This window comes from Neoarius graeffei, chromosome 13, assembly GCF_027579695.1.
Source record: "Neoarius graeffei isolate fNeoGra1 chromosome 13, fNeoGra1.pri, whole genome shotgun sequence".
Taxonomy (NCBI): domain Eukaryota; kingdom Metazoa; phylum Chordata; class Actinopteri; order Siluriformes; family Ariidae; genus Neoarius; species Neoarius graeffei.
Window position 1 is genome coordinate 48,759,265 of NC_083581.1, and position 20,016 is coordinate 48,779,280.

The 20,016-nt window shown below is 40.6% G+C and overlaps 1 protein-coding gene across 1 annotated transcript in view; it reads left to right on the top strand.

The window, feature by feature from the left end:
* Positions 1–20,016, top strand: part of osbpl2b (oxysterol binding protein-like 2b) — a 65,703-nt gene extending 45,687 nt beyond the window's left edge. Inside the window, exons 10-14 of the mRNA XM_060937931.1 lie at positions 2,011–2,137; positions 5,887–6,012; positions 9,217–9,340; positions 9,502–9,592; positions 18,348–20,016. Coding sequence (XP_060793914.1) covers positions 2,011–2,137; positions 5,887–6,012; positions 9,217–9,340; positions 9,502–9,592; positions 18,348–18,450 — 571 coding nt within the window. The 3' untranslated portion in view covers positions 18,451–20,016. The remainder of the gene's footprint in view (positions 1–2,010; positions 2,138–5,886; positions 6,013–9,216; positions 9,341–9,501; positions 9,593–18,347) is intronic.

Consider the following 20,016-nt stretch of genomic DNA (forward strand, 5'->3'; position numbering starts at 1 on the left):
AACTTGGCATTTGGATTTCAGGGCAAACATTGATTTTCATGATGTCGCGTGCAGGACGCCTCCTTCTGAATCCTACGTCAGCGCTGGTTTGTTTATGAGAAAACGACCTGGTGGTTTTCTGCAAATTTCTTCAACATTATCACGTAATTATTAAAATGGTTAACAGATGTATCATAGGAGGGTGTAGCAAGACCAATCATGATGGGATTAGTACTCATCGTTTCCCAAAAGACCGGACAACGAGAGAGAAATGGGAGCGCTTGGTCTACACAGGCTGTGCACTGAAACCGTGCAAAGCTCGCGCAGCCTGCTGGCGCTTCCGCAGGTGACGTCACGAATCTGGCTCCAGACTCCCTTGGGATTTTTCCAGACGCGTTTTATTTTATTTTTTTCTGCTGTAGACAGATGGCCTTGTGCAAAATGGGCCTTGTGCAAAATGACCCTTCTGGATGAGTGTGTAAAGCAGGGGTGTCAAACCTGATCCATAAAGGGCTGTGTGGCTGCAGGTTTTCATTCCAGCCATGCAGCAGCACACCTGACTTGGCTCATTCAATCAACTGAACTGTCTTCACACAGTCAAATACTTGCAGCCACACCCACCCTTGATTAAAGGGTGGGTGTGTCAGTTGATTGAATAAGCCAAATCAGGGTGCTGCTGCATGGCTGGAATGAAAACCTGCAGCCACACGGCCCTTTATGGATCAGGTTTGACACCCCTGGTGTAAAGGGACATACTTTCATATAGAAAAACCACAAAATTGGTCCAGAATATGCACTTTTTTTTTAAAAAAGAGATTTTTTTGGGCTTTTTCACCTTTATTGGATAGGACAGTGTAGAGACAGGAAATGAGCGGGAGAGAGAGACGGGGAGGGATCGGGAAATGACCTCGGGTCGGAATCGAACCCAGGTCCCCGGATTTATGGTATGGCGCCTTATCCACCACGCCCCCCAGAATATGCACTTTAATGCAACTTCTGAGTTTCTTATTGTGCTTTCGGTCTCTCGCTTTAAATAATATATATTTAAGTTATTCCATGAAATTGAGTCGTATATGAGCTGATGGCTGACGAGGCAGCAATCCTACACGGTTTTTTTTTTGGGGGGGGGCTTTTTCCAGCTTTATTGATAGGACAGTGTAGAGACAGGAAATGAGCCAGGGAGGGATCGGGAAATGACCTTGGGTCGGAATCGAACCCGGGTCCCCGGATTTATGTTATGGCGCCTTATCCACCTGAGCAATGACGCCCCCAATCCTACACGTTTTTATTTCATCCTCGGTTGGTTCAGCAGCACCCTTCGCCATTTTTTCTCGACTCACGGTATATGAGCTGATAGTCTAGTAGTAGAGTAGCCAATCGGAGTGCGCGTGAATGTGGATAGAGTAATCTCTATTATTTGCCATACAAAGATAATATTCTCATCATGATATAGCTGCAGTGTTCCTCTGAATAGCAATGTTATAAAGCCTAAAATGTGGTTCTGGGTCGGAATTGGCTCCCAAAAGATCTTTTCCCTTTAAATTAGAAATGACAGAAATGCTTCTTCTGTTACTACTCATTGTTGCATGCAAGAGAACGAGTCACTGACCCCCCCCCCCCCCCCCCCCCCCCTCTTTGTGTGCACTTTGTTTTAACCTAAAGGGACACCGAACCCTACGATGACGAATATGTAACTTTAAGAAAGAATGAAACTCAAGCTCATTGATTTATTAATCTAGTTTCTTTGGTTACTGGCTATTGTCATTCAAGTAAGGATTTGCATGCCAGCTGGAGTCATTTATAAAGACAGTTCTTTGCCATGACCGATTCTTGAATAGGTTCTTTAATTTCATGACCAGACATCCTGTGAATTATTGCACCAGTGTGCAAAAATCTCACACACGCGACAGTGGGTTAATGTAATATGATGCCGCAGCATGTTCATGTTTAATAAAAGATGATCACGACTTGGTTGTTGCTCATGTCTTTGTCTCGTTAGATTTAATTTCCTTGTGTCTTTCTGTGTTGCAGTAAGAAGAAGCAATGTGTGATCTATGGAAAATGGACCGAATGTATATGGAGCGTAGATCCGCAGACGTACGATTCTCATCGCAAGAACGATAAAAAAGGAGCGTCAGACTCCAAGAAACAGAAACCGGTGAGAAAGCGATCTAAAGACTCGAATCCTTTTGCTGCGTTTCTAAAATCCATGTTCGCTAATTAAACACGCAGGACATCCATGTAGATTTTAACAGTTACTTGGTCTGCTTCGACCTGCACACCAGCTCTTTAAATGCCTGGTTTTGGTGAGCCTGTGCCCACTGTAGTCTCAGGTTCTGGTTCTTGACTGACAGGAGTGGAACCTGATTTTGTTTTCTGCTGTTGTGTCCAGTCCAGCTTAAAGTTCAATATGTTGTGCATTCTGAGATGCTTTTCTGCTCACCACAGTTGTAATCAGTGGTGAATTGAGTTTCTGTAGTCCGCTCGACCCAATCCCACCATTCTCCTCTGACCTCTTTCATCAGCTGATTTTAGTATGAGGTTCTTGTGTACGCGGTTGTGATTTAGTGTTATTGGCTATTTATTATTACCTGTTTTACTCTATTTAGAACACTTTGCTATACAGCTTGAGGATACTGATATTGATGATAAAACTGCAAATCAAACATTCACCCTTTCCTGTTTAAAGGGGAACTGAAGGCAAATTTTTTTTTTATCATCAAAATTCTATATCTTCTTTTTTTTTTTTAAATTAAATGTCGGAATGCATTTTTGATCGCTATTCTGTCACTGCTATAGCAAGTTATGAGTGTTTGAAATATGCTCTGTAATATATCAGTCCATATGCCAAAGCAATGGCCGTAAACAAGATTTGTTGAGACCTGTGCGAGACATCATAGGACGGAAGTAAAACGTATGGCGGAAATCAAAGTGACCAATCTCTGCTAACGTCGTCAAAAGACGCGCGCGCCCTCTTTCGAATGCTGACGTGATCAAGCTGGAAGTTGTGTTTGTTTTGATAGCAATCAGGAAAGTTTGAAAAAAGTCGGCAGTAATCGTCATTTAAACTCATTTTTGTGCAATATTTCGTTTGGAAAACAATTTTCAAAATGGCGGCGCTGACACCTGGCTGACACGTCACGTTTCGAAGTCTCGCACAAGTCTCGTGAAGATCGCGTGGATAAGCGACGCCTGTCGTGGACCAAACGAACTAAATTCAACATGGCTAAAAAGTGAATAGGCCGATAAGTATAATATTTAATTGCAATTAGTTGCCAATACGAGTCACGATATAAGGTTACTAAAACCGAAAACATAACTGAATAACACGTTGATTAAGAAATAAAGCAAGTTTAAAAATGACTTCAGTTCTCCTTTTAATTACTGCACTCCAGTTTACAATAAACTGATGAACAGGGAAGATGTGGGTGGAAACTTTGCATTTTTTTTTTTTTTTTAAGATCAGATTTGAATGAATGAAAAAATGTATGCGTATAATTCTTAACACATCCTCATATCAAAGAACACGTTAATCACATGATCGGTTCATAATAACACTGAGCTGCACCTGTTTAAATTAAATTATGTGATAACCTGCTTGGCCAGCTATTTAATCATGAACACGTTCTCCTTAAAGCGGAGCACAAATGAATCAAAGCATGGTCCTAATGTGATTTCAAGAACACAAAATAGTAAATAATGTTCCCTTTAAGGCAGCAAATTAGGACTGGGGTTCAATATTGTGTGGCCTGATAGGATGCTTAATTATGGTGTTGTGTAATTTGACTAATAGGGTAGTCACACTATAGGCGGAATGAGTCGGAATGCCATCGGAATGAAAATTCTTCGTATATTCTGGAATATTCAAAGTGCATTCTAAAAATTGAGTGCATTCCAAACATTCGAGCCCGTTCTTGTGGCCGGCCCGAATGTTTTGCTTGTCCTCAAAACGTTCGAGGTGCATTCGAAGAGGAGAAATATCGGAACGGCATTTGAAGTGTATTCTAACTGCATTCTAAATAGTCCTACAGCATTCCAACAGCATTCGAAACATTCTGATCACGTTCGAGGGAAAAATCGAATTGGCAAGCCACTTCAAATCCTGCCAGAATGTCCCGAATGTGCCTCGAATGAGCCGGAATGCCGTCGGAATGAAAATTCTTCGTATATTCCGGGATATTCTAAGTATTCGAGCTGCATTCTTTTTGAATTCTTAGACGTTCAAAACATATTCGGCGGCTATTCCAGGAGCGTTCTGACTGCATTTGAGGTGAATTACAGCATTCGAGGCACCTTCCGACCAGACTTCGGGTGGTATTCGGGCAGCAATCGAACCGCACTCGTACGGCATTCGAAGTACATTCTTAACCCTTTGATGCAAAACATGGGTCAAAAGTGACCCGGCTGAGTTTTTATCTTCTATATCTTTGCAATAAATTAATTCCATCATTCAGTATTCAAGGTATTCCTCAATCAACTTGTTTTTGATCATCATACATCCTTATTTTATTTTTTCCTTTCTTACTTTTTGAATAAAAACCCTTTTTGTATCACTACCCTTCTAATGCACAACATGGGTCAAAAACGACCTGCATTCATTTTCCAGGTTATTTCATGTATGGCTGAGTGTTTCTATGATATACTTTTGAAATAAATTCATTTTGTCATTTACTTTTCCAAATATGCAGTAAATATCTTGTTTTTGTTTAGCACAAATCATCATTTTTATTTTTCCTTTCTTAAGTTATGAACAAGCACAGCTTTTGTAATTCTACATCAAGTTTACACACATGGGTCAGAACCGACCCGCATGCATTTACTACAGCGTTTGGTGGGAACTGTGAATTGTGCTTGTGTCAGACATTTCACAGCTCAGCACAGCGCCCTTTGCCCATCTAATACATGCAAGTAATGTTTTTCAATTGTTCTAACATTACCTTAGAAAAAAATTGATTATGTTTAGGTTACCTTGAGAGTGAGTAGATTACTTGTCAGAAAGTTACAAGTAATTACTATTAGCTACCGAGCTGTTGACATATTCTACTTTAGTTAGCTAATTTTATTGTAGCTGGCTTAGCTAACTACATAGTTAATAAATAAATAACTGGCCCCATTCACTGCTAAAGTAATTACTTGTAACAAATTATTATTATAATAGTATTAAGACATTTAATTTTAAATCACACTTGGATGACCCATGTGTAGTAATATAAAAAGTACTTTTGTTCATAAAGTAGGAAAGAAAAAAAATTAATGATTTGTGGTAATTAAAAACAAGATATTTAAAGAATACTTAGAATATTCAATCATAAAATAAATTGATTTCAAAAGATAGAGCAAAGAAAAACTCAGTCAGCATGAAATAACCTGGAAAATGAATGCGGGTCATTTTCGACCCATGTTGTGCATTAGAAGGGGTGTGCATATGTTTTGCATCAAAGGGTTAATATTCGTACTGCATTCTAACAGCATTCTAGGTATCCCTACTGTGTTCCAACTACATTTGAACTGCATTCGAAAGCTAATACACCCGGAATGTGCAAGAATCATTTGGGGCAGGTTCGAAGCGCATTCTAAGTATTCGAACGGCATTCTTACAAAGCTGTAAGAATGTTGGTCAGTTTGAAATTCCCGCCCGATTGTGGCACGAATTTTGAAAAATTTTTCATTCCGGCTGGTTCTGCTTGATTCCTGCTAATTCCGAATAAGCGTGACGGGGGTCTTAATGTGATTCATGTGAGTAGGAGACAGTTCTTGGTGGTGGGTTACCACACTAATAATGTAATATAATATAAAAGTGGGGAGTGAGTTAAAAGTTCTAAAAATTCAAATGTTAATTGGCTGAAATGCATTCAGTTAATTTGCACAAGTGAAAGTAAGATGGTCTGTGTGTGCGCACGCATGCAGGAAGAGGCAGATGTTGCAGAAAATGATGATGCGGATGACATGCCAGAGGTACAGGAGACCGTAGCTGTGATCCCTGGTAGCACTCTACTCTGGAGAGTGTGTCCTAGACCACCTCACTCAGCAGAGGTACACACACACACACACACCACACAGATCTGAATCTGTAGCCTTACACAGCCTGTTCACTGCACAGATCTTACACCTTTATTCCACCTCCCGTTCTGTATACAATGTCCGAATGGCGTGGGGGTGGGCGGGAAGAAATGTCTCTGGTGTTCCACCTCTGAGCCAGAATGATTGGTTGTAACAGAGCTGGAATCATGTCTGTGTAAAAGAGTTAGCCGGCATGATGTGACGTTTTTGACGCTACTTCTACTTTCCAAGACCAGCGCACATTCAAACATCTCCATCTACAGCGTCTAAAGCTCATAGGCAACGGTTTTCAATTTATGCACATTTGAAACTTTATATGTTAAAAAACCCTTTGTAATTTTCTTCTGGTCCCAAGAAGTATTGTTAATAAGTAATAATTAAAATAAGTTAGCGCGGATTGTGGCAAATTTATGTTCAGCGATTTTCGTGACCACTCGGCGCGTGACATCATTTAAGACAAACAAACCGCTTGAGTTGAGTCCACTTCCGGTTACTTACATTGCTGTTCGGCTTGAGTGCAGACGTGCGTTCGGGAGTTTCCAAAGAAAAACCCCATGCCTTATTGTTGTGCAGTGAACTGTAACAACGGGACCGGTTCAGGAAGAAGTTTTTACCTTTTTCCAAGAGAGGAGAAGAGGCAGAGAGAGAGGTTTTTTTTTTTTTTTCTGGAAGAGGCGGAGCGAGAGGATTGGCTTTTTCCGAAAGAGGAGAAGAGGCGGAGCGAGTGGGTTGGCTTTTTCTGGAAGAGGAGACGAGGCGGAGAGAGTGGATTGTGCGCGTGAAGCCAGAGGGTTTTTTTTTATTTTTTTATTTTTTTTTATTTTCCCGGAAGCGGAGACGAGGCGGAGAGAGTGGATTGTGCGCGTGAAACAAAATCGGTCAAAGAAGAAACTGAGCAGCAGCGCTCAAGCAAAAAGGAGAAGATTGGAGGTAAACATTTTTACTTTTGCTTGCAATTGACAAGTCAAGAATCCTGAGGGATCCTGTACAATCATTGTGGAAATGAGACAAAGGGATATTTCCTCGCTTAGAGTAGGCTATAAATAGTATAATGCCATGGATGGCAGGCTAATGTGGCCTACTGGCCCACTGTCAAGTAATCGTTCCCTATACCCGCTAGGGAGGGCGGTTTAATTATTCTTCAAAAGGGCTCTTATTTAGTATTATGACGAAAGTAGGAATTTATCATAACCACCAGGATAAATCGTGTGGGCGCGAGTCTTGTTGAGGTCCGGGGTCACCGCGATCAGAGTCGGCCGAGTCGCTGTCCAATTCCCAGGCTGCACGGTCAAACCAGTGAGCCACGGCCATAGGTTCATACATATATGGTTTCACCTCTCGATATTCAATTTGGAGAGTTCCTACTTCAAAATCACTCTTGCTTTCAGACATTTTACACAACCTCTCACGACTAAAGTCCGTACACGTGTGCTCGGTTCGCAAGTAAACACTGAACTGCTCCCAGTCTGTTTGCCTTAAATGATGTCACGACGATGGCCCCCTGGTGGTGAAAGTGTGCATTAGTGAGATGTAAACAAACCTTTGGAAATTGGGCAAAACAATATATTTTAAACGTTTTATTCAATTTTCTGGTGCAAATTAGACACCAGGAAGATTGAATTCGCTTTTTGGGTCGTTCTTCTAGACAATAAAGTTGATATTCTACATTTCACCTCTGACCTTTGCCTATGACCTCTAAGGCCTGCATGCATTTTTGCCTCAAATTGCTTCCTACTTCTCTTCACTTTCTCCTCCAACATATTTCTGATCATACAAACATGTTGCTTGCACGAGTCTCTCCACTCCTCTCTTCCTCAGTACCTTTCACTCTGATTCTTGCTGTCGTTCTTCTCACTGTTTGTGAGCGCAGTTTTCTTTGACAGACTTTTTTCCCCTGAAAAGCCAGCTCGGTTAGAGGACACAAACATGTTTTGATTTATTTATTATACAAATCATCAGTTATTCCATGCAATCGAGTCGTATGTGAGCTGATAGTCAGAGAGGTGCGTAGCGCCAACGTGGCTACAGTATAAGCCATGTACGACGAGATTGAGTGGAATAACTGTTTTATTCTGTCCACATTCACTGGATTTTGAGAAACAGAGCATTTTTATTTTTTGCAAATTCAGTAAATAAAAACTTTTTATACAAAACGTCTGACAAAATAATTTCTGATTAGAATGTAAACAAACCGGTGAAATGACTGTCGCAATTTGTGAAAAATGCTATCATAATTATTATTGAAAAAAAAAGCGTCAAATACCGTCAAATAGTTTTATTCTATATTTTGTTGCTTTTTTTGGGGGGGGGGGAGGGGGGTTCAAGTAGAGTTTTTATTTCGTCCTCAGTTGGTTCAGCAGCACATTTTGTTTTCCTCTACTCACGGTATACTATGAGCTGATAGCCTAGTAGTAGAGTAGCCAATTAGAACGCATGATTGCTCATATCAAGCCTGTTAATTCCTTTCAATGTGAATTATTTAACGTTAGTGATTACTTGTTACCCATGATGCTCAGCAATGTTGCTTGTGTTTTGAAGAGCGGTATACATGTGCACGGTAAACAAAAACACCTCGAAACTCAGTTCATCGTCCGTTGTTTTTAAAGCAACACCCGTATGATCGGGGTATTCATGTTTCTGATCCGTAGATGCGTTGCTCTAGATGCCAACGCTCAGTTGCGATACGTCACGCCCCTGGTTGTGGAACGCCTGCTCATAATGTAAAAACAGACACTGGCGCTGCTTCATGCTGGCTCGATTTGGTTCAGTGTAAATCTGGAAAGAGGTTCTGCAGCGTTAGGTGCAGGACCACCAGGTTCTGTAACAGCTTTTTTCCCCCAGGCCACCAGACTGCTGAACTCCAAACCCAAACTCTAAACTTCTATTTATAACTTTCCAAATTCCACAGGTCACTTTATACTATTGCACTTTATAATATCTCTGCTGCTGCACAATTGAATTTAATAATCTTCATATTTATTTCTGTGCTGAGCCAATTTGCAACTAAATTTCGTTTGGTATACACTCGTTGCAGACTGAATGACGACAAAGGTTGTTTAAGTCTAAAGCTGGAATATTGAGGTGTCATCTTTACACCAATTTTAAGGAATATTTGTGTAAAAGGGCTTTTTAACGCCATCACACTGATCACCCATATCCCCTTGTGTCTCTTGGCAGATGTATAACTTTACTAATTTTGCTATCACACTGAATGAATTGGAGTCCGGCATGGAGGGTGTTTTACCCCGGACAGACTGTCGCCTACGACCTGATATACGATCCATGGAGAATGGAAACATGGGTAATGAAGTCCTTTTTATTTATTTACTTATTTTATTTTTTATAAATCATCTTGTGCCATTCTCAAATTTAAAGATGTGACAAATACTTTTTTGCATGGAAAGGATTGTCATAGACTGTGTGTGTGTGTGTGTGTGTGTGTGTGTGTGTGTGTGTGTGTAGATGAAGCCAGCAGAGAGAAGGAGAGGCTGGAGGAGAAGCAGAGAGCAGCTCGTAAAAACAGGGCAAGGGAAAATGCGGAATGGTCGACTCGGTAAGCACTGAGCACACCTGTACAATGCGAAGTCTTCATGCATTTAATGCACGGCTTTTTCAGGTGCTTTTCTCCAAAGACCCCCAGGATCAGTGCCGTATTAAGCCAATGCGGTGCCCCTGGGCACCACCACCACCCTGCGTGCACGCGTTCAGTAACCTCCTGCACACACTCACAAACCTTGCCCTTTGCTGTCAAAAATAGTATCATATACATAAATAGTACACATAAACAAGGTCATTCTTCCTCATTGAAAATTTATTAAGTAGGCTACATCAGCCCATCAGATTCACTGAAAACAACCACCGATATGCATGTAGGCATACTGAAATTTCTTATTCAAAAGTGAGCAGCATATATTTGTATGTCTCAATAAAAACCTTCAAAGCATCCATACTCTATTCTATCCATATTCAAATGTCTCAATTCAAAATATGTATCAATTCAAACAGCATCAGCAATTTAAACAGCATCCATCTATATACAATACAGCATATTCAAATGTGCCAATTCAAAATGTGTATCAAATAATATAAAAAATAATAAAAATAGCATCGATCTAGGCAACATATTCAAATGTCTCAATTCGAAATATAAATTCAAATAACATCCAGTACGGCATATTCAGATGTACAATATACATATGTGTATCAATTCAAAGAGTATCTGTTCTGTATGAACCTAGCCATGTTCTCCCCATAGCGCAGGATCAGTTGAAATAGAGAAGTGTTCTACTGGCGTCGGCTGCGCTGGGTTGACATCCATAACACCCTCATCTTCCTTCTCGTCACCATGGTGTCAACTGATCTTTACGTGGCTTAAAGTGGCTTCGCACATCTCCTCCTCCCCGGCTTCAGCGCTGGTAGTGACAGCAGTTGTCGATGTTTTTATTTTAAAAAACGATCTAACACTGGAACATTTTTAATTGCAGCTACACGCCTGGAGTCTTTCTCTTTTTTTTATTTTCTCTTCGCACAACCACTCAATTGATGTCTGTCCATTTTTCATTTCTACCGCGGTTTTTAAAAAATTGATACATTTCACCGTAGGTGGACTGGCTCAACTGACAGGTTGAGGAAAGGGGGGTTAATGGTCACAGGCATTCACGAAAAATATTTTTAAAGTTTCTGTCGTGTGGTGCCCCCCCATTGGCTGTGAGTGGTTAGTGCCCCTGGGCACTGTGCCGCAGGCCCATATAGTTAATCCGGCCTTGCCCAGGATGGAGAAAATTTTAGTTGCTCTGTAAAATTTGCACCAGATGCTGGTGAAATATAGCCTGGGAAATCCCATGCTGCTTTGCACAATCGTTCCGATCTGAAAAGACAGCATGGAAACTATGGTCTAAAGGCTCGCCTGAGTTAGGGAGCCAATCAGAGAGTGGGGAGGGGTGGAAAGACGGTGACGCGTACTACTCGACAAACGGAAGCTTGTAGTTTATTTGGGACTGTTTACGGATCACATTTAACATGGCGGCGAGCGATACGAACCAAACTTTCGATCAAGCTTTAGACACAGTTCTGAATAGTTTAGAGCAAAAGTTTGTTTTAAAAAAAGAACAGCGTTTGGCATTTCAGTCTTTCTTCGTCGCTCTAACTACCTCACCGGGTACAACTGCCATGATTGGCCATGGGCTACGTATACGCCAAATGATAGACATTCGCAACGTCCAATAAACGGCCGTTGACAATCGTAAACCACACCTCCCCTACGAGAAATTCAATAGGCGGATTCCAGACCATATTTCGCTTGTGATGTGGTCTGGTGTTAACCAGACTAGGTGAAATAAACAATTTCAAAGAAAACGTTCATCACTGCACTTGTCATTCATGAACGAGTTAATTACCAGATAGGGTTTTGTGTGTGGGGTTGTGTATTTTGTTTATTTTTTTAAAAATCATTTTGTATAATTCCTTTAACATTTTGATCATATAAGTTATAGCTTGGGATGTGGAACCAACCTTCATTCTGAAGAACTGGAGTTCATACATAAGTCACACGCACTCGGAGCAGCAGGCCTTCAAAAGAATGAAAAAGCATCAAATCAGTTTTGCAGAAATGAAGGCCTTAGTTAGTGTTAATGGCTCCTTCCCAGGTGTACAAGCTCCCCACGTCGTCATGTGCACTAATGCACCCTCATACCATCACAGATGCTGGCTTTTGAACAGTGCACTGATAACAAGCTGGATGGTCCCTCTCCTCTTTAGCCTGGAGGATGTGGCATCCATGATTTCCAAAAAGAATTTCTACTTTCGATTCCTCAGACCTCGGGGCGGTTTTCCACTTCGCCTCTGTCCATCATAAAAGAGCTCGGGTCCAGAGAAGGTGGCGGTGTTTGCGGGTATTGTTTATATCTGGTTTTAACTTGCATTTGTAGATGCAGTAATGAACTGTTTTCATAGACGATGCTTTTTTTTTTTTTTTTTTTTTTTTTTTTTTTTAACTTTAATTTTTATTGGATTTTTTCATTCAAATACAATAATACACAAAAAACAAACAACAAAGAAAAAAACCCCTTCCATTAACAGCTTATAGGTCTTCCCATTCAATCACAATGCAACAATTCTGTCTTGTTCAGTTGTCATGACTATAATTTCTAGTGGTATCATCCTTACCCCTTCTGTAATAATTCCATTTCTCCCATTTCCTTTCAAACTGTTCCTCCCTCATTCTCAAGGCATGTGTGAACCTCTCCATATCATAAATCTCCTCCACAATGCTCAGCCACTGATCTCTAGTTGGGGGATCTACCTTATACCAGGCCCTTGTAATTGCCTTCCTGCTAGCCACCAATAATACTTTCACCAGGTATTTATCTTCTCCTTGTACCCCCTCTTGTGGGATGTTCCCCAGATATAATACCAAACAAGTCTTGGGTATCTCATATCCCAGTATCTCCCTCAGCACACTCCAGCCTCCCTCCCAGTATCCCTCTATCTTTTGGCATTTCCAAAATACATGTGTATGGTCTGCCTCCACTTGACCACACAACCTCCAACATGATTTCTGATCTGGTGTGTATCTCCAATTAATCTTTGGTGTTATGAAAAACCTTATAATGTTCTTCCACCCAAATTCTCGCCATACCCTGGAGCTAGTGGCTGAGTGTTGAACCTTGCACACTTTATACCAGTCATCTTCTGTTATTTCTATTCCAAGCTCTTTTTCCCATTTTTCTTTAATATAGACGGTTGAATTACCCCACTGGCACCTATAGCTTGGTATAGAGCTGAGATTACTCTACATTTTCTCCCTTCGTATGCATTTATCATTATTTTAATAATCATATTCTGCTCTTTGGGTTCTTCTAACTTTATTTCCTTTAAATAATAATCCCTCACCTGAAAATATCGAAAAAGTTCGTTTGCCTCCAAATAAAATTTCTCCCTTAAAGCCTGAAAACTCTGCATTTCCCCCCTCTCAACTAGTGTGCATATTGCTGTAATACCCCTGTGTGCCCATCTCTCAAAGCCCCAATCACTAATTCCTGGTTTGAATCTCTTGTCATGGGTTATCCACCTCAGAATCTTTGCTTCAGTCTGTAGTCCATACTTTCTCACTACCAAATCCCCAATGTGAATTTAGTTATTGGGTCCAACAATCCCTCTTAAACAATTCCCTATCAGTTATTAATATTTGTACTGGGCTAGCCTCTACCTTCATTTCTATATCCTTCCATCTAGCTACATATTCTCTATTACACCAACAAGTTACAGCCCTAAGCTGTGCAGCATAGTAGTCGTCTTGCAGATTCAGTACCGCCATGCCCCCTTTGTCCTTGGGGAGCTGCATACAGATGATGGTTTTCTTTTTTTTGGGGGGGGAGGGCTTTTTTGCACCCCCATTGGATAGGACAGTGCAGAGACAGGAAATGAGCAGGGGAGGGACCGGGAAATGACCCCGGGCCGGACCCAAACCCGGGTCCCCGGACTCATGGCTCGGCGCATCATCCACCCGAGCCACGACGCCCCCCAGATGATGGTTTTCTGAAGTGTTCCTGAGCCCATACAGTGATTTTCAGGGCTGTGAAAAATCCGCGGATCTGCGGAATTCCACGAATTTGGCCGCCAAATATATAATTTTAGTAAATCATCTAATTTTGCAATAAAAATTGGGGGGGGGAGGTTTCTTTTGCGACAATGACAGACCGGTTTACGGCATTTGCGCCATGCTTACAAACCACTGCGCGAACCTTGTGCTCTTTAAACACGCTTTCGATATCAACGGTTTTGAAAAGGAGAATTTCGCAGTATGTCCGTGTCATGGAGGGACATCGTTCAGAGGGAGGACGGTGAGACCGACGATGTCAAAAACATTTGCCAAGGAAAACGGCATCAAAAATCCATGGAATTGGCGATGGCTGGAGTTTAAAGTCGGTAGTGAATGAGCACATACGGAAGATAAAAGAACCGGGGAAAGCTTACTGCATCTTGTGCCATCAGGATGTGAAGTACGGTTCTGGTGGAAGAATGCGTTTGGTTGACCATGTTAAAGGAAAAAAAACATGCGGAATTGGTGAAATTGAAGCTGTTGAACTATAGATTACCAGGTAGACCATCTTGTTCACATTTATATATTCAATTTATTATAATAATAATAAACAGTTCAAATTAAATGGCATGGTTGAGAAAATATTTGCTTTCAGGAGATGCTTCAAATCTATCAATATACACAAAATCTGTTCAGCTTCTGGGGCCCTGTGGGCCCCAGGCTCCCGGCTCCTGGGGGACTGCTCCCCCCAGACCCCCTGCTAAAATTGTTTCCTCGGATTTTCCTGGATTTTCCATTACAGACGTGTGTCTGTTTTTAATGCAGCGTCACCTGAGGGCATGAAGATCACTCATGTCTCGTCAGTTTTCAGCCTTGTCTCTTGCATACAGAGATTTCTCCAGATTCTCTGAATCTTTGAATGATATGTCCCATAGATGATGTGATCCCCAAATTCTTTGTAGTTTTACATTGAGGAACATTATTCTTAAATTGTTACACTATTTTCACAGAGCAGTGAACCCCTCCCCATCTTTACTTCTGAGAGACTCCGCCTCTCTGGGATGCTCTTTTTATACCCAATCATGTCACTGACCTGAACCTAGTTAGTGTTCTTTTGAACATTACACATCTGTTCCTGTCTTTTGTTGCCTTGTCCCAACTTTTTTGAAACATGTTGCTGACACTAAATGCAAAACGACCTTTTTTTTTTCCAAGAAACAATAAGATTTCTCAGTTTCAGTATTTTGCTATGTTGGCTTTGTGCCATTTTCAATTAACTATGGGGTTTCCATGATTTGCAAATCATATTCTGGTTGAGTTTTACACAGCGTCCCAACGTTTTTGGAAACAGGGTTGTAGAAGCAATGAATTTGATTTCCTGGAATATTAGCAGATTGATTTATATGATATATAAAGGAACACAGTAATGTTCCTTTAACCATTATCATGCAAGATGGAGTTGATCTTCACCCTTGGTTATATCTACTGAATCCATTTTATCCAATTATCAGTCACTTTGATGAACAGTAATGTAGGTTTTGTATGTTGCTGTAAAGAGGAAAGTCTCTGCAGTCTATTGGTAGAAACACCATCATTCAAGTGCTGACTGTCATGAAGTCCTGTTTTTGAGAAAAATAGCCTTGGAGTTTGCAATAAATGTAAACTATACTCCTACAGTAGGTTAGAACTTTTATTCATACATCAGAAATATTAAAGGAAGACTCCAACTTCATCTCTATGCCACATCTTTAGTGCATTTGTGAATACTATAGGCAAGAATTACCGGAAAGCCCATTTAGTCTATATAACAGTTATTCCATGAAATCGAGTCGTACATGAACTGATGGCCGATGAGGCGCGTAGCACCGAGTTGGCTATAAGCCATGGATGACGAGATTGAGTGGAATAACTGTTTTATTCTATCCACATTTACTGGATTTTGAGAAACGGTGCATTTTTATTTTTTTGCAAATTTGATAATTTTATACAAAACGTCTGAGAAAATTATTTCCACTTAGAATGTAAACAAACCGGCAAATTGACAGTAGCAATTTGTGAAAAATGTGATAATTCTTGAAAAATAAAAAAAGAGATGTTCTTACCATCAAATACTTTTTATTCCATATTTTGTGGGGGGGTTTTTTCGGGGTTTTGTTTTCGAGTAGAGTTTTTATTCATCTTCGGTTGGTTCAGCAACATGTGCCGCCATTTTGTTTTTCTCTACTCACGGTATATGAGTTGATATATCCTAGTAGTAGAGTAGCCAATCGGAGCGTGCAATTGCTGATATCCAGTGAATGTGGATAGAATAAAACAGAATAGCTCAATAAACCATCAGTAATCATGTAAAATGCACAAAATTATACTGTAACACGCATTTGAAACTACAACTATTGATAATCATCAATAGCTGGTCATCAGAATTCTGATTCTGATCCAGGAGAAGATAAATATCTGATACTCCCTATTAGTCAGACAGAACTGAGGAAGCCTTTTGGACGAGAGGTGAAACATTTTCAAGAATTTTCAAGCAAGTCCAGTTGCCCATTTCTACCACCCACAGTTTACAACTATTATACTTAAATAAAAGTGGACTGAGGATGAGGTGGAGAGATGAGCTTCAAACAAAACAGATTTAACAGTCCAAAGAGTAGCACCACAATTAAAAAATATATATATATTTCCGTCATTTACACTCTGAGAAAACGGGATCAGTCTTGGAAATCCAGGGGCAAAGACAGGTTTTTAATTTGGGCACCATGGCGAGTGTAGTGAGCCTAAAAATTTTTTTTTTTACTATTTTCACGCACAGCATGCCGAAAATTTTTGACGTATCATTTTTAGTAATTTTTTTAACCAATTATAAATATATCGTGCAATAAAAATAATAGAAATTACATAATCATGTGCGGGGCGGCACGGTGGTGTAGTGGTTAGCGCTGTCGCCTCACAGCAAGAAGGTCCGGGTTCGAGCCCCGTGGCTGGCGAGGGCCTTTCTGTGCGGAGTTTGCATGTTCTCCCCGTGTCCGCGTGGGTTTCCTCCGGGTGCTCCGGTTTCCCCCACAGTCCAAAGACATGCAGGTTAGGTTAACTGGTGACTCTAAATTGACCGTAGGTGTGAATGTGAGTGTGAATGGTTGTCTGTGTCTATGTGTCAGCCCTGTGATGACCTGGCGACTTGTCCAGGGTGTACCCCGCCTTTCGCCCGTAGTCAGCTGGGATAGGCTCCAGCTTGCCTGCGACCCTGTAGAACAGGATAAAGCGGCTAGAGATAATGAGATGAGATGAGATAATCATGTGCAAGTATAAAGTAGTGCTGTATCTAAAAAGTCAAAAGTTTTCTCCAGCATTCTGAATAAATAAAAAAGATAAAAATAGTTCATGAATTTTTTTATATGCATGAAAAATGGGAAACAATATGTAATATCAATCTATTTGCACAAGAGTATGGGCAGCAGAGAACTTTAAAATCTCAAACAGTGAAACAATAATGATCTAGAACAATCAAAATATCAAAAATATGACACGTGTATCTGTCTAAATTAAGCTATTGATACATATCGAAAAAGCTAGAATATGTCAATTCAACAATAGATCAATTAAAATAAAACAAGATATTAATATATAATATAACCACATAAAATAGTTTGTAGTATGTCTTTACATATATTAATAATAGGTCCAGTAGTATAATTAGTATAACAGTCATTCAACAACACAGTTATTACTCTTAGAATTATCACAAACCGGCAGCCACGTGTTATCATGAATCGTTGAGAATTTCACAACATAAACAAAGGAGGTATATTTTACGACATTCAGATGCCAGAGACTCAGACACGGTTTACGGTAATCGCTAGACGCATTTCATGTTATGAAGCGACTGAACAACAAATTGAAATATATATATGCCAAAAAATGACATTTAACAATATCTCATCATCTCTAGCCGCTTTATCCTTCTACAGGGTCGCAGGCAAGCTGGAGCCTATCCCAGCTGACTACGGGCGAAAGGCGGGGTACACCCTGGACAAGTCGCCAGGTCATCACAGGGCTGACACATAGACACAGACAACCATTCACACTCACATTCACACCTACGGTCAATTTAGAGTCACCAGTTAACCTAACCTGCATGTCTTTGGACTGTGGGGGAAACCGGAGCACCCGGAGGAAACCCACGCGGACACGGGGAGAACATGCAAACTCCACACAGAAGGCCCTCGCCGGCCCCGGGGCTCGAACCCAGGACCTTCTTGCTGTGAGGCGAAAGCGCTAACCACTACACCACCGTGCCGCCCCCATTTAACAATAATTTAAAAATATTTTTGGTTTCTCCACCCTTATGAAACAGGATTTTTTCTTCTAATTTGGGCGATTTTCTCATGTTCTATTTTAGGCCTTTTGACAAGCCCATAATTTGGGCGCCGTTATACGGTATGTAATTGGGGCTGTATTTGCCCTTGAAATCCTTCATTTATTTCGTTTGTTCTATTGTGGGAACTTTTTGTTTCACAAATGGATCCTAGTAGAGTCCCTTTAAAAAGCTAGTGTCATTAACCATCCAAAGAAACCTTGAGGAACCCCCCCCCCTGAAGTTACGTGGTATCTCTGCAAGACCAGCTGGAAACCGATGGTGCTGGTAGCCACAAATTCTTCCCTGTAAACAAAGTGGCATCTCTGAAAGGGCAAATTAATCAGCTGCAAAGTTTTAACACCTTTGACTGACTGAAAAATGAGCGGTTGTCTGTGCTTCTGTCTCTTGCAGGTGGTTTGAACTGGGAGCAAACCCTCACACAGGATCACAGGACTGGCTCTACACTGGAGGTTACTTTGATAGGAAATATGCAGACTGTCCTGACATCTACTAATAAGGGACCAGCACTCACTCCCTTTCCTTCCCCACTGCACAGCATCCATCATATCACACGCGCGTATATATATATTAGTTCATCTGGAACTGATGATGCAGCAGCTGGTTTTCCTTCGTTCAACTCGCTGCTTACCGTATTTAGCTAAACGTCTGTAACTCAGTCTGTATTGAAATCAGGGATGGGAGCGCTCATTCGAGCCGGTTTTGTATTTCTTATGGGTGAAAGGGGAGGATGTGATCACAGAACTCAGACTCCCCCTCCCCAGTTAGGTGGGATTTTGCAATGAGAGCACTGATGTTTTTCATATAGAACATAAGGAAAGTGCAGAAGAAAAGAAGAGGCACTGATTCTCAGAGAATTGTCTTCTCTGCCGTAGAACTCTTAATACGCCCGTTACATCTCCGTGCCCTGCTTTTTCACTTTATTGCTCCATGACCGAACCTCCAGCTCAACCTGTATAATCATCACATGTCACATGGATTAATTTTCTCATGTTCGTACATAGTCCATACCCACGTGTTTGTGTGCAACAGTACAGATGCCATTTTTGACATACGAGAGCACTGATGTACGCTACATGCTTACCTGACCAACCGGCCCCTGTTCAAGTAGTCAAAAGTGAATCAAACCATGATGATGATGATGATGATGATGATAGTACTACTACTAATAATAATAATGAACTGCTCTGTGTGTGTATATATACTATTTCCGTTTATGTGAACATTCTTCATTTGGAGGTACAATATAATGTCCCTGTTGGGTTTTAGTTCTCATGGGGTGAAAGAGTTTCAAATCCAAAACTATAGCAGTTTTTCCACATTAAAAAAAAAAAATCCCAAAAGCAACCATAAAATATATTTTTAATGATTGCTGAGCGATTTGCCTCCGAGTATCATGTGATATGTGACCATTTGTGTTGTGATGCTCTGACAAGATAAGAATTGTAAAAAAAAAAAACATGCATTCAGTGTCATGCCTTAACAGCATTTACGTCATGTGTTTCGTTAGCTGTCGCAAGTTTCTTGTGATTTTGGTTGGACTCTGTTTCACTGCTGTTGCGTGTATCCAGTTTGTCCTGCTTATACATGTTAATTTGGAGTACATCTCATTTTTAAACTTCATGCACCATGCTATATTTATTATCGCTATTCCTAAACTTAGGTTAAAATGATTTAGCACGCGTGCGCGCGCACACCTCTTGTGAGAGCAGTCACAATCTATGCAAAATCAAATGTTTGAAAGCTCTGTATATTTACTGGTCACTGTGTTTTTGATCTGAAGCAAGATATAGTCCATAGATTAACCTGACTGGAGAAAAATGTCTACAGACAGTTTATGGGATTGTAAAGTTGCCACAAAATATGCTCTTGGCTAATATTTCATTTTCAATGCCCACAGTTATCACCCTTCCATAAATCTTTTGTTTTCCCTTAATTGCTGAAACTCTAGTTATGATATGTGCAAGAGATAATCGTCATGTTGACATTTTCAAGGCACAGTGATGCTAGAATTTCATGTTTTATTTTAAAGGAACAGTCCACCGTATTTCCATAATGAAAT